This window comes from Jatropha curcas, chromosome 2 (assembly GCF_041381405.1).
Source record: "Jatropha curcas cultivar XTBG-Jc1 chromosome 2, XTBG_Jcur_1.0, whole genome shotgun sequence".
NCBI classification, from domain to species: domain Eukaryota; kingdom Viridiplantae; phylum Streptophyta; class Magnoliopsida; order Malpighiales; family Euphorbiaceae; genus Jatropha; species Jatropha curcas.
The window spans coordinates 5165825-5180556 of NC_143152.1; the positions used below are offsets into that span (position 1 = coordinate 5165825).

At 33.1% G+C, this 14732-nt stretch overlaps 2 protein-coding genes across 16 annotated transcripts; both read right to left on the reverse strand.

The window, feature by feature from the left end:
• Positions 1–235: 235 nt before the first annotated feature.
• On the reverse strand, positions 236–4544 carry LOC105635782 (DNAJ heat shock N-terminal domain-containing protein). 3 transcript variants are annotated; one of them, XR_001046933.4, is made up of 8 exons: positions 4014–4532; positions 3832–3928; positions 3650–3739; positions 2863–2928; positions 2154–2222; positions 1605–1746; positions 1023–1098; positions 236–581 (listed from the first exon to the last, which is right to left on the reverse strand). XR_001046933.4 is itself a non-coding variant. In XM_020680021.3 (7 exons), the coding sequence occupies exons 1-6, from the start codon at positions 4367–4369 to the stop codon at positions 1609–1611; spliced, it is 816 nt and encodes a 271-aa protein (XP_020535680.1). In that variant the 5' UTR covers positions 4370–4544; the 3' UTR covers positions 1295–1524; positions 1605–1608. The 3 variants fall into 3 exon arrangements, 2 of the variants coding, with proteins under 2 accessions (XP_020535680.1, XP_012074271.1); XM_020680021.3 differs by lacking the exons at positions 236–581; positions 1023–1098 and adding an exon at positions 1295–1524 and having other exon boundaries at positions 4014–4544; XM_012218881.4 differs by lacking the exons at positions 236–581; positions 1023–1098 and adding an exon at positions 1295–1443 and having other exon boundaries at positions 4014–4543.
• Positions 4545–4821: 277 nt separating this feature from the next.
• On the reverse strand, positions 4822–12666 carry LOC105635783 (polyketide cyclase/dehydrase/lipid transport superfamily protein). 13 transcript variants are annotated; one of them, XM_089718133.1, is made up of 12 exons: positions 12616–12666; positions 12111–12522; positions 11206–11359; positions 10971–11068; positions 10516–10624; positions 10390–10429; positions 9436–9534; positions 9228–9327; positions 8955–9094; positions 7494–7596; positions 6057–6874; positions 4822–5429 (listed from the first exon to the last, which is right to left on the reverse strand). In XM_089718133.1, exons 3-12 carry the CDS (start codon positions 11330–11332, stop codon positions 5147–5149), a joined length of 1917 nt encoding a protein of 638 aa, XP_089574259.1. In that variant the 5' UTR covers positions 11333–11359; positions 12111–12522; positions 12616–12666; the 3' UTR covers positions 4822–5146. The 13 variants fall into 13 exon arrangements, with proteins under 13 accessions (XP_089574259.1, XP_089574262.1, XP_089574260.1 ...); XM_089718136.1 differs by having other exon boundaries at positions 12111–12315; positions 12616–12633; XM_089718134.1 differs by having other exon boundaries at positions 12111–12486; positions 12616–12632.
• Between the last annotated feature and the right edge of the window lie 2066 nt (positions 12667–14732).

Here is a 14732-nt window from a genome sequence, read left to right on the forward strand (position 1 = left end):
TTTTTTTACAAAAGATGTTATTCAACAGACCACAGTATGCTACTCTTTGGACAAATCAAACTGCTCACAGATTTGAACTTGTAAATGCTTGTCCTTTGTATGCCACTCCTTTCATAATCATAACAAGTGACAGTGTCTCTTGGTTAATTTCATTTTTAAAAGGTCATCTGAATTACTTGAATATACAAAATATTTTTCTCCAAATTAAACATCACATGTTTGCTCTAAAAAGCAATTTTACCTTTAACACAACCATAATATAAATATAAGCTAAAAATTCTCATAAAGGGTTTAAAAAATTGCGATAAACTGGAAAAAAGACAATTTTCTAATGACTCAACGAAGCACTTAACAAATATAGCTTCAGTTAGGACAATATTGTCCGGTATTGTGTCATCCTACTTTATTTAATGAAAACAAATCTGAAGCTGAAAATTTCAAGTTGAGAACTGCAGGTGATGCAAGCCAAACATGATGGCAAAACACCTCTCAAGTATTGGCTTGTATTTTCTCCAAATATTTCTGGTTTAATACTATACTGTGGCAGGCAGTCTCAAACCGGGTTTTACACCACCTTCTACCTGAAAAAGATAAATAGGAAGCAAGCAGTCAATGATCAAAACACCAGTTTCAAATGGCATGACTTCTTCATTTTCAAAATGACTTATTTTTTAAACTTAAAAGAATTCAGGCATTGTCAACTATCAAAACTCATGCCATTCAGTTCAATTCTTACAAATTTTGAGTTTCAGAACAAAGGGGTAGGGACTTTGATTAAGCAGAGTCCTATATATTCCCACAGGAAATAAATCACATTTCAAATTCTTGACACCAATCCCATTTAAGGCCATTCCTCAAACTGAGAATTGCAACACAAAGTTCAAATGGAAGATCACTAATTTAAATGTAATCATACATTTTGGAAGGCTGAAATGAAAGACAATCTCAAGTAACTAGGTAAGCTAGTTTATAAATGTCCACTAAAAATTACAAATTTTTGCCTGCAAATGGAGTATAAATACCTGTAATTCATTGACCATGAATCCTCTATGTGATAACTTGGCTAACTGCCAAAATGAGTTCTAGCACATCGTGAGCCTGAAAATGTTAGTAAAGATTGATAAAGATATTGGTTTTTCAAGATGATGAATTTGGCTTGCAGAAGTGTATTATGCTACTGAAAGAAAGAACGAAACTTATTTTCACCTTTGTTCTTTTGTTCAATTTTCTTATCATTATTTAATGCAGAGCTCATTTGAGAAAAGAATTCAATGTCACAGAAAGCATAAACATATAGAGTCTATCTCAAGCTCTCAACTTATTCTCTGAAATTAGAGGAGGTACAACTTCAGATATTCAAAATACATTCTGTAGTGAAGATGTTCAGTGTTCAAGTATGCTGTTACTGCCAGAAAATTGACTTATCCATCCCCTTGACATAACCTAACCCAAGGACAAAAACCCATTTTAATTGAAGGTGGCAACATTTCGAAGAAAAGAAGAGTTCTTCCTTGAATATACGTGCTGCAATGATTTTCCAACATAACTCATTTTTCCTATTATTAATACTTGAAAAAAAAAAAAAAAAACAACTTGGAGACTACCTTCCTAAAGCCTCTTCACAATTTCTTCATTTACACGATCATAGTAAGTCATTCTCCGAATGCAAGTTATAGCCTCTTCAAATTTGTGGCTTTGAAAAGCATTTGCAAAGGAATCAGACCAATATTGCAATTTTTCTCTCATCTGCATAAACAAAACCAAAAATTAAACTAAAATGTTTTAATTGCTGCATGGCACACTTGCAAATTTCAAAGAAACTGGGGCCCTGATGATTTTTAACTGTCTTAAAATCTTTAAAATAGCCATGATTACCCATTAATCATACCAGTCTTTAGAAAATAATAAAGAAGAGGAGGAGGAGGAGGATGGTTTATAAAAGCTCAACAAGGGTCTGTGTTATCCACCAGGAAATTATAGCAACAATCAGCAGTCAGACCACATTCTAGCATGTGAACCATATACAAGAAACAATCCTGCAGAACCCCACTCAAATTCTTCTTTCAATTTGCATAATTTTAACTTTCAATCCTCTGACACACAATTTCACCAATTCATTTTCTCGCAGCACATGCTCCAAGAAAGAGCCATACCTGAGATTGAATATCAGTTAAAGCCTCAGTGTTGGGAGCCTCTTCAACCGCTTCCCTGATTTCCATAATCTGCATATATAAAGTATTACAGTTCCTTCTTCTGAGATCAGGAAAAGGTACTGGGAGAAAAATCTACAAACCTTTATGAACTCCTTGAAAAACAATGGGTAATCATGGAAAAATATTACAGCATATGCTAGAAATCAATGGAAGTCAATTCACAATGAAAAACAAGTTGCAATGTAAAAAATGACTATAAAAAGATCAATTTGGTTTCTGAAAACAGGTCATGCTTATTATAGCATCATAACAATAAGAAGCACTATTTGAAGGAAGAAAAAGAAATCACACCAAAGAATCGGCCATCTTACTATACTACTTTGATCTCCACAGCAAACACACCACTATACCACTACAGTCTACAAGTGCAATCTCCACTGCCACAATAGCCACAACCCTCAAAATATTTCTTAACTATTTTTGATTACATATGATAATTTTGATAGTCTGGAAGACGCACCTGTATTCCAAAATTTATCAATGTGTATTCACAAAAAAAATAATGTAAAACAAGAAATAAAACCGCCATCATAGTTCAAGTGATTTATGGAAACAAGAAATTGAATGAAGTTTTGATTTACATAAAAACTAAATTTCTGACGCATATATTTTATTTGGAAGTAAGCCTAACCAAACTCTTAGAACATACCTCAGCTAACAACTGTGGCTCTGTAATGGTTTCTTCTTCATTGACATCGACCCCTTCAAGCTTTAGCTGAAAGGGAGAAAAAAACTCAATCGTATAAATATTATAAAATAGGATAACTAATACAACAAGGTAACTGAGAAAAAAAGAATGAACAAAAAAAAAGAGTAGGCATTGACGGATTGCATAATTAAGAAAGTCTATCAAGAAATTCACAGAATGACAGGGTCCATACTCCATAAAGCAAAGTGAATCACTATCTACATCAACTATCAACACAGAGGTCCATTTCATTGTCTTGTGCATTATAGCATTTCTTTACCATCTGCATCTACTAGGCCTGATGGCTTCTGCCATCCATCTAAATTTTATACCAAATTAAGTACATACCTAGGAAGGTCATAACCCTTGGCAATCATTCAATAAACTAAATGCAATTACATAAGGTGGTGTTGAGCCCATTCCATGATAATCCAATTGTTCACTGAAAAACTAGAAAAAGCATCCCCATTATTGAAAAAGGTCCAAAAATCAGAATTCAAAAAAATAATAATAAACAAATTAAAGGATTATGAATCTTTAGCACGACTAGGAATGAATAATTGCTTGGGAAAAGATTTTGTTCAAAAAACCAGAAAATGGAAATGAAATGGGAAAACAAAACACACACGCTGCGCGCACACAAAGGTCAAGATGTCAAGTGTAAATAACAATATTTGAAATCAAGAAGCATCCTACTAACATAATTTCTGTAAAAATCAATAGACAGAAGCAAGAAGATATGCTTTACAATGTATATCGCCCGTAACCGGGGATTGCTAAGAGTTCTGTACGCATCTATAATCCGAGCAGACTGTTCCGCTGCAAACTCTCTCTCTTTCTGGAGAGAAACCATATAAGAAAATAATTAAATTTAGAAAAGAAATAAAGTAAAAGAAATTCGTTTTTTACGAAGACAGATTAGGATTGGACCTGAGATTTTGAATGAACTAAATCAGGATGCAATTTTTTCTGCCAATCTTTGTACTTACCCTCCAAATTCTCATCCTTTATTTCATATTTCTTCTCCCTGTTCACAACGTCAAGCTTTTCAAGCTCTTTTTTTTTTTTTAATTGACCAGAAATTAAAAACGAAAAAAGGGTAAAATCTTTACAGCCAAAAAATCTGGAAGTAATCGATAGACTGATCAACTGGCTGGATAGCTCTACACGACTCGCAAACCAGAAACGGAGACTGTTGTGGATGGGCATTGCAGTTCCAGCAAGTAGCATTAACTTTCTTAGAAGATTCTGAGCAGAAGTTTTTCCCGGAAAATTTGAGAGAATTCCCTAGAAAGTGGTTTTTACTTGAGCTAAAGAAACACCTAGAATTTCTAGCGTTGGAGTACGAAGAGTAGATTCGTGGAGTAGAGATAGAATGATCGGATAGGAAACAACGTGCCGTCAAAAGCAGAGCTCTGCGTCGAAGAATTGTCGACAGAGGTGTCCAGAGCTCCTTTGCTTTCAACATTTTGTTGCTGCGTTTTCGCAAAGCGAGTGGCAACTGTCAAGGGAAGGAAAGAGAATTGTGTTTGGCCTGGTGGGAGTAACTTAATTTGAATTTGGAAAATTGCCCATTTTTTCTCATTTTCACTATAAAGCCAGTTTCCTCCGTTAGTTTATTCAAAATTATTAATTTTCTAGTAATTTAATCTAAATTGAAGAGAAAACGCTACCGAGAATAAAGAATAGAAGACCAGTCAAATTACTCTTTGATAAGAAAATAATAGCTTAGACATTTCTTTAACATAAAATCCGAAATCTTGATACCCGAAATATTAATCTTAAAATCTAATGGTTGATGTCATATGAGGTGGAGCTTACAGTAACTTCATCCTTAATTTTTTCAACGGTTTTATAGTTCATTTGAATATTGTTATAAGTCCTTACTAGTTCAAACCAGTAAGCACCAGACAAAATCCCTGAGATACAAGGAGGAAAGAAAACAGTGCCAAATAAAATTTACAGTTCTTTGTTAGACTCAAAATTTTACATGGCAAAATATCAGCCTCAGGTATACAACCAACTGTGAAATCTTTGTGAAAAAAATACAAAATTTAAGATTTAATTAAAAGCACAGATATACAGAATATAATATAATATTACAACACACAACAGTAATCTATATGCAAAGTAATCTCTGTTTAAGCATACCGCAAATCCACTTCTGGAGTTATATATGGAGGCTCCAAATTATGTTTTGAAGTTCTCTTTGCTATTCTTAATTTCTTCCTTCTCAAGGTATCACTTACCGGCATTGGAGACCAAAGCAACACAACTTATTGTTTTTCTTCCGACTCGATTGTTTCTTTTCTTGCAATCTATTTTCATGGATGCCATTTACCTCAATGTTCATTTGCTTATTCTCCTGCGACATTACGTCTATATTTGGTAGGTCTGCGATCCCATCTTCGGAAGAACCCAAGACTTGGTTGCTTTCACTAGGAATTGAAAAATATTGTTCTGATGATGCTGGTGCTATCTTGTTATGGTTCACTTCCCTGTTGCAAGAATCTGATCCTTCGCGCCTGCTAAATAAGATCAAACCAGTAATCAAATTAAACTGTTTGCAACTAAGGACGTCAAAACAGATATGGTGAAAAAAATTACACATTCTTCCACCCTCGCTTTCCAGGAAGCAGAAAGTGAAAGAAAGTAACTGCTTCAAGGTCACATTCTCAAGCGCAGTCAACAGAAAAGCAATTCAACCATTTTCCACTAAAAGGAAAAGAAAATTAAGAAGCGATGTGCTGCCAATGGACCTATAGCTCAGTGCTTGAAAGTCTACCTTATTGTGTGCGAAGCCAAAGGATCAAACGCTAGCAGCACCAATCCCCTTTAGGGATTTCCTATGTTCCAAAAAAATGAAATGAAAAGAGAGAGAAAGAGAGAGATGAAGCAACTACTCGAATATAGGAAGTGGAAAGAGGAGAGTAAGAGTTCTCTTCTTTCCTTTTTCATTTCTAATTGGAAAACAGATGACATACAATTTGTTACGAGAATGAAACCTTTGTTAAACCATATTGAAGTGGAGAACAAAATACAAGTGGAGAAAACTGTAATGATTCAGATCTAAAATATTTGAGAACACGGAATTCATATAATCAGAGTCATCATCACTAATATGATTACGAGAGGAATGTATTAACGTAAGGTACCTGACACCATAATTGTTGGAGCTATTCCTGGATTCATGTGAAGTCCTCTCCACTATTTTTCCTTTTTCGGTTATGTCAACAGAGAACTCAGTATCTGAAGATGATGCACTATGTTCTGCAGAAGTCAAATCCTTTTCTGCACCCTTTTGTAGATTTGGAGCATCAACTCCGGTTAAGCCAGAGGAATTCCCAGCTAGACTATTAAGTCCACTTTCCCGAACCAACGAAATAGCCTTCTCAAGAGTTGCTAAAGCTCGTTCCACCTGAGGACTAAGAAGAACATTTGTTTTATAGTTCACAGGACTATCATGTGCAGCTTTATAGGTTAAGGGTTGATCTATACTTTTGTCTCCATTCTCTAATTCTACACTATCATCACTCTCTTCTTCCACAATTTCACCAAATGTTTTCCTATCCCTAGAATCTGCAGTATTTTGCAAAATTTCAATTACATGGTCATTACAATCTACAGCCTGTTCTGTATCCTTGATTTCATCCCTCAAGTGTCTATTTTCTTCCCTCTCCTCTTCTTCAATCTCACAAGAACCTTCCTTGTCTGTAACTTGTTCATTATCTAGCAAAGAATCACTTGCAGAGTCACCTACGTGAATATTCCGTTCCATATCGCCCAAGCTTTTCTGCACATCTTTTGTAGAATGATCTTGTGGCAGAAGGCAAACACCATTCCTGAGTTCTTTCCCTTTCATAGTCTCATTAGGATCATCAACAGAATAAAGAGCCTCACGAATTCGAGCATACATTGGATCCTCCAAAGCTTTTTTGTAATCTTCATCATAGCTGGACACAGAAGCCACGGCCTGTAGTAGTTTAGATATTGGAAGTCAGTGAAAAACGTTGAACAATGAACTGGAATCACACATGTATGAGAATGCAAGGAAGGATCATGAGTCGTCATGCATGAACCATCAGATGCAGAACCTAATCTACCTAGTGAGTTAAACTTCATTTAGTTTCATACCTGTCGTATCTATGTAGGGAAAATATAGAAATCAAAGGTAACACTTCTGACATTGCAGCTTGAACATAAGACTGCTTCTAGAGGAGCTATTTTATTGATACCAAGAAGAGCCTTAAACCTTTAAACAACTAAATGAGTTGGACTCATTTAGTTGCATAGTATCTTGCACACAAAAATTATCTCAAACCAAATCTATATCTATAACATATATGAATGTGGGAATGAGGGGAATAAATGGATTTTCAAAAATATCCTTAGTAATATTAGAGATATCCTAAACCACCATAAAATTAATAATAAATATATTTTTTGAATTTTTTATTTTTCTACAATTTGATTGAGTGTTTATTAAAAGAATATAACCAACGAGTTATTAATGAGCAATGGCAACATGCAATGCACGTCACTGAAAAAAAAATAGTAATTAATAAAGGAAGAGAGAGGGAGAAATATACAACCTTTTGATAGAGTCTGAAACCACTGCCAATAAGCTGCCTGGAGACAAAGTTTATAAGGGATGGAGGGACAAAGTCCAGTTTCATATCCATAGTTGCAATAGTCCTAGAAAATTTGAGAGCATTCATAGTTATACAAAAGTTATAAAAAAATGAAATAGCATAAGTTAAAAATTGACGAATTTCTTCTTTCAACTTTTTTACATGCTCTTTCTGATTAGTTAATTTTCTTCATCTAACGTCCTTGCTTTCGCTGAAACTTTAAAACCAAACTAACAAATAGGAAATAATGTAGGCTAGTTTTAATGCAAAGAAGCTCAAGTAAATAATCATTCCACAAGATAACAACTCTACAGGCTATTCATATTCTATTAAGATGGACATATATGTATGTTGTCTTGTAGAGTTTTATGTGCTATTTATTGAATCTTATGTGTAAAGGGTAGCATAGGTATTTCCATATACTTCCTATGCATAAATAGATGTTAACCATTTTTTACATAAGATGAAATAAAAACCTTTCACTCCACATAAAACAACAATATACATCGATTCCTGCAGGATATCTAAATATTCCTAATTAAATATTTTCTTAATCTGTGCACATCCAAGCAATTAGATTAACCATGGAACCATTATTGGACAGACTTTAGATTCAACTATGCATCATCCGAAAACCAACTCAGATTTTATTACAAAATTCAAACTTTCTTTTGGATTTAGATTTGCAATACATGAAAACAATTGGTATGGTAGATATTTCCAATTATGATCAACTGCTTGTGCGACCGCTCCTTCTGAGGAGTATTGGCCTGTTATTTTGTCCTACTCAGGTTTGTCTACAAAGAGAGCAACAACTCTTGGATCAAATGAGAATAAGTTTCTCAAGGCAGGGATGCTTCTGGAGCTAGAAGGAAAAGAGGTTTTGCAGCTCCTCTTAGCCCCTTTCTAGCATCTCTCTCTAATATAAAGTAATTAACTGAACTATTTAGAGTTCATTTTCATCCAGTAGTAGGCACAGAAAGGCTGCACTTTGTTTTGTTGAGGAATTCTTCGTCCTCAATTAGTACAGGAATACAAGTACTTGTTTTGAAGGGATCAACGATGCATGAAATAACAGAGAAGGGAACAAATACATTGATGGGAAGCCATGCATCAGAAAATTGAGGAAAAGTTGCTTCAGATGGTTGCCATGTGCCCATGAACAGTTATATGTCAGTAAGAAAAGTGACAAACTTCTATATATTCAGGGGGTGAAAACGTAAATACATGAATAACTTAGTTAGAAATTAAAACAAGATTTTGTTTAAAACAACTTCACTGAGAATATGGCACTAAACAAGAAGAGAAAGGATAATAGCAATTGATGACATGACTACACTAGGATTAAGATTTAGTGAACTCAGAGGAATTTCCATTAAAATCAAAAGGACTCACACAAAAGGACCAATAGCTACCACTCACCGGAAGTAACTTCTTTCTGAGGTGACTTTTTGTATCGCAAAACCTCCTACCAAGCCAATCCTTACCACGTCCATCATGTCAGGGATCCCATCCCTGGTAAATCCATGAGTATTTTTGTCAATGCTCTCCAAATCTGAGATCTGAAAGCAATATTGTAATCAAGTATCAGAATTTAGTTTTGATCTATCACTAGATGGATATACCAAAATAAAATAGTTAGAAAAGAAATTGGAACTGAAATAACAATGAATTTCACCATTTTAAGGGACTAACCGAATTTACAAGAGCAACAACCAAACCATCTTTGAGGTATTCAAATAAGAAATAGTGTGCAACAACCTCCCTAGCTGATAGCGGCCACGTTATCTTCACCCTTTCTTCCAAAATTTAAGGGAAAATCAACATTTGAAGCTGTGGGATTCAAGTGAAAGAATACAAGAAGTGATTTGAAAAACAATGCTAAAGTTTAAGCTGGACAAACCTCACTAAAGATATTTGTTCACCAATCCGTACTTTTTGCAAACATTTGCAGATAGTAATTTTAAAAGGTGGAAAACTGATCTGCGGCCACCTGGAAAGACTTAAACAACAAGATATCACCAAACTAAAACGAATATGCCAAGAAAAATTTTTTGCAAACATTAATTTTCATTTCAAGCACGTAATGCTAGACATTTGTGTCTGTGATGTAGATGATCCCCCCTAAAGGGGAAGAAAGCAATAAAGGCAGAGAAACAAAGGAAATCAAGCAAAGATTTGAGTATGCATGCACTCTACTGCCTTCTATATTAAGAGTGGGATTAAACATTAAGATTCTTGTTCTCCTAGTCCTTAGCCTCCTAATTGATGCACTTACTGATAATCAATGGACGTAACATGCCATGTCAGCAACTCTCATGCTCCAATATAGCTGTGGGTATCCTTATGTATTGCTTTAATGTTGTAGGATTTAGGATTGAACCATGAAACGAATTAAGCAAAAAAAAAAAAAAAAAAAAAATGCTATAATTCTATAATCACCCAATCTCAAAGGCATTTTTAGAACTATTTCTAAAACCTCTCAAAAGTACAACATGCAACTATAGATATGCAAATATAGCAGCTTATGGTTAGTACAATAGTCTCAACTCTCAAGCAGTATTATTTTCTTACTGTTCGCAGATGCAGAATCGGACTCCAAATATAATAATCAGAGTAACATATACACAGTACAGGGTTGGAAACCTATGTTTTGTGCAACAAAATAAATAAGTAAGAAAAAGGAAAAACAAAATGCTATTTCAAACAACTTGCGGATGGTGTGATAAAATTTTCACCACAGAAAAAAAAATAGCAACATATATATTTTATTATCTCATAAACTCATAATAATCATCTCCATGGACATGAAACTTTACAAAATTAAAACATACTTGAAGATGCATATGGTTCTTACCATTTCCTGTAGAGGGATGACTCCCAAGAGATACATAAACCTGGAATAAAATATGTTATTAAATAAGTTTCTGATATGTATAGCATCATACTGCCTTAAATTTTTGTATATTTTAGTTAAACTTACAAACATCAACAGGTCCATCTACATAGCCTTCAACAAGTAACGTGTGAAGAGGACTACCATGAGGTCCTTGGCGATACATGACACGGTACTCTTCATTATCATCTTTTAACTGATGGAAGAAAGCTTTAAGATATCAATTTAGACATGACAGAGAGAGAAAAAAGAACAAGAGGAAATAAAGAAGGTGTATTAGTTTCTGTTAATATGAGAGCTTTTAAGCACAGAAAGTATGAGAGATACTGAAACTTCAAATGAGAAGTACTTGAATGAATTTCAAGAGTTTAAAATGCTTGAAAAAAAAATGACGAAATCAGCTTATTCTCAACAATTGTGATTTGCTCACTTTTCTATGGGAGAAGAGGTACACTAGAAAGAGAGTAACAGAAATATAATTTGAAAAGGAAAAAAAGAGAGGGGAGAGAGGGGGAAGAGAATAATTTGTTAACAGTACTTACTTTCCATTCACCATGCTCACCAACAGAAGCACTCCTTAACATGTCAAGAAAATAAGATACTTCAGCAGTCTTTTTTTCTATTACATTTTCACTACATCCTGCAACACAGAGGTAAGAAATCAGAGTACTTGATAAATGCAACTATTCTTCATAATTAGTAGCTTACATGAGTTCTAAAATAAGCGTATCCGAGAAGTTTGAAGCAGCAAAAAATAAAGTTCAATGAAATACTAGCCTTCGTTCTCACTAGCAGAAGATTGGAGTTGGTTCCTGATAAGGGTTTTAAGGGCATCATCATTTGTCAGTTCAGGGGATGCCAGTGTCCTGTCCAACCTTTCTCTGTATTCAGAGATCTTCCCCATATTTGCATCTCCAGCAAGTAAAAAGATCTATTTCAGAATTGTAGGGTTGAAAAATCAACTCACCTAATAGTTAATAATGACTTGAATCATGTTCTGAATTCAATATTTAAAAAAAAAAAAATGTTAAGACACATTAATTAAATATGCAGGACTAATTTCAAAAAGAAATATGCAGGACTAAAACCATCTGTAAAAAATCATTAGCATCAATAAGCAAACTAGAATTGGAAAAATTTTGTTTTTCTTCATCATCATGCCTAACCAACTAAACCTTAGGTTTCTTTTGATTCCTTGTGAGGATAATATATGCATCCACTAAAATCATGTTTCATCAAATGCCATAAAAAGAAATAGAATCATAATAAGATAATGATTTTTGTTTTATTAGCCAAAATGGTTGCTCCCCTTAATTTTAAGAGAACGATAAACTTTAGAAAGTTATCCAATTAAATTAGGAAAGAAACTAATTCAGCAGTTACAAATTCTAAAAGATGTAATGTTATTTTAAAATCCAATACAAGTATAATCAAAGCTCTTTCATCAAAAGCTCCTATGAAGATTAACCAACCCTGCCTTACCAATCAAACAACAAATCTCAGCAGCGACTCAACCTAACAACAACATAAGATCTCTCCACAAACACAAAATCCATAAAAAAATAAGCAGCACCATCTCCCATATGCAACATAAAAATGAATTCCAAACTAAAGATACAAGCAGAAAACTAAAAATAGCAAGTACCAAGATGCAGAAACAGTGAAATTAGTCAAAATCCTACCTCAATTCAAGCTCCTTCAGCAGGAACCCAGTTGCCTTTTCTGAATTCTAAACATCACCACCTAAATTAAAATCGCTAAAAATTTTCACAACACCTTGAATGCAGATCTCAAGATGAAACCATACTTATACTACAGACAAAGGCACCTGATGCGTGACCGCCCAGACGGGTAAAGAACATGGAGTCTTCTTGAAATTGACGAATTCTTGACGAACATAGATATGTAGAGAAAAGAATCACTTCAAGAAATCAAACCTTTTCCTAAAATAACCAAGTTTTTCTTAAGAAAAGAATTCGGTTGAATAATAACTGAAGTTTACGTTGGTTTGTTGGTTGTTATACCGATCTTTAGACAAGTCTGTAAGTGGTCCACCGCCTTGTTGGAAAATGGAAACAGCAAAACAAAAAAAATCTAACCTCATTTTATAATTATATACTTCCATGGATTATTCATTATTTTGTTTCTATAAATAAAATTGAAGTTTCAGACTTACAGTTAACTTACAGTGGTAGGTGAAATTGAAGAAACTAAGACGGACACGCCAGCTTTTTGCAGGCTCGTGCATTTTTTGTTTGCTTACGTGAAAATGCTTCCACTGGCGTTGTCCATAAGCGAGTAGATATAAAAGAAGATGCTACTTTTAATTTTCAATTCAGTATAGTTTTAATACGCGAATAGTCTTTTTTTTTTTTTTTTTTAAATCGATACTAGAGTAAAAAAAAATTATGTTCAGTTTTTTTTTTTTTTTTTTTTTTGAAAGATGATGCAATGGAGTATAATATGCCACAGCTATATTGAACAAATAAATAAATTTTTTTTTTTAAATTATAAATAGTTGGATATTTGGTTATATCCGTGTTAAAACCGTGAGTAGTGTTAAAGCCCGTGAGTAATGTTAAACGATGAAATAATTTTTTATAATATTTTTAAACATAATAAAATTGCAAAATTATATTTTGTTGAGATATGCTAAAAAATTTGCAATGCTAATATGTGTTTTCTTAAGTATCATGTGAAGTCTTATCAAAATATACAATAGCAAAAGTCATACATTGTATGACCGATGCCTAGGGATATCGTATGGCCTATGCCTAGGGGTATCAAAATGGGTTGGCGTGTTAGGGTCGACACGGATTCGCCTAACACGTGATACGATTAGGGTCAACACAAACACGACACAAAAATTAGGCAGATCATACGAGCACGACAGACACATTTATTCTGTCTAATATCATAAACAATTTAAGTAGGTCGTGTTGACCCGTATACAACACATGTAACACGTTTAGGTTAAGTGGGTCGTGTTGACCTGTATACGACGCATTTATCCTGTTTATAATATTTTTAAATTTTAACCTATTTAACTCTAATCATATTTAAAAATAAATTTTCATACATAAAATACATAAATTCTTCAAGATTCATAATTAAAATAAAAAAGTAATACACTAATAAAATTTAAACAAGTTTTAGTTGAGTTTTTATATTTAACACTAAAATTAGTTCTTTACTCTTAAATAAACGGGTCACTTTTTTAACTTATGTGTCAATCCGCTACACAACATGTTTATATTCATGTCATAAATGGGTGACTCGTTTACGGTACGAACTCGTTTAATCTCAATCCTAATCCATTTATTTTGCTTGTTAGGCAAATAGTATTTGCGTGTCATGACCTTTTGACACCCCTAGTATGACCTGCATAAAAAAATGCATAGTGATAATAATTTTGAACTAATTATATTGAAGTAAGAAATTATGTATTTTCCTTATTTTATGTTTATGATTTATTATAAATAATTGTTTATTTATTTGAAATATTAATGTATTATATTTATTTAAAGTGTGTGGATGTTCCACTTTTTAAAAAATTGTCATATCGCATAATTCCTATATCTCATGCCCCATGTCCGTACAACCTAACTCATAGTATATGAGACTACTCCATATACCAAGCTAATCAACTAAGATTTTTTTTATTACCAAGAAAAAATAAAGTGTTTTTTATTTGTTTTTATGTCTTTTTTTTATTAATGAATGATTAGAAAAAATAAGAAGGAACTAAATTTTTTTCGGAAAACACTTATGTTACTTATTTTGTTTGGAGGTAAAAGAAAAATAAAATTAATAGAGAAAGAAAAACGTAGAGAGTAAAGAGTTGGGATTATAAATCAATTCTTTCAATGATTAATTTTCGTCAAGAGCGTAACTCTAAACAGAGAGAGAATTTATTGGATTAAAAAACTCATGACCAGAGAAAAAAAAATTAGGTTTGGCAAATTCGTTGAATATTAACATTTTTCGAAACCAAATTTAAGAAAAAAATAAGAATGAACTAAATTTTTTTTTCAGAAAAAACTTATGTTACATTTTCCTTCTAATTTGAAGAGAAAATTACCGGAATTCTTTTCCCTTATATTCCTTTTTATTTTCAAATTAAAATAGTTTTTGTTTGTTAATATTAGTTTAGTTTTCTTTTCTTTTTTTCCTCCTATATGATTATCTGAAAATATAAAACAACTTATCTTCTTACAATAATGATAAATAATTGCTATTCTTACACTTGGCAATTTGAGAGACTCAAACTTGATTGTCATTTAAGATAGACTTCTCTGCTTTTA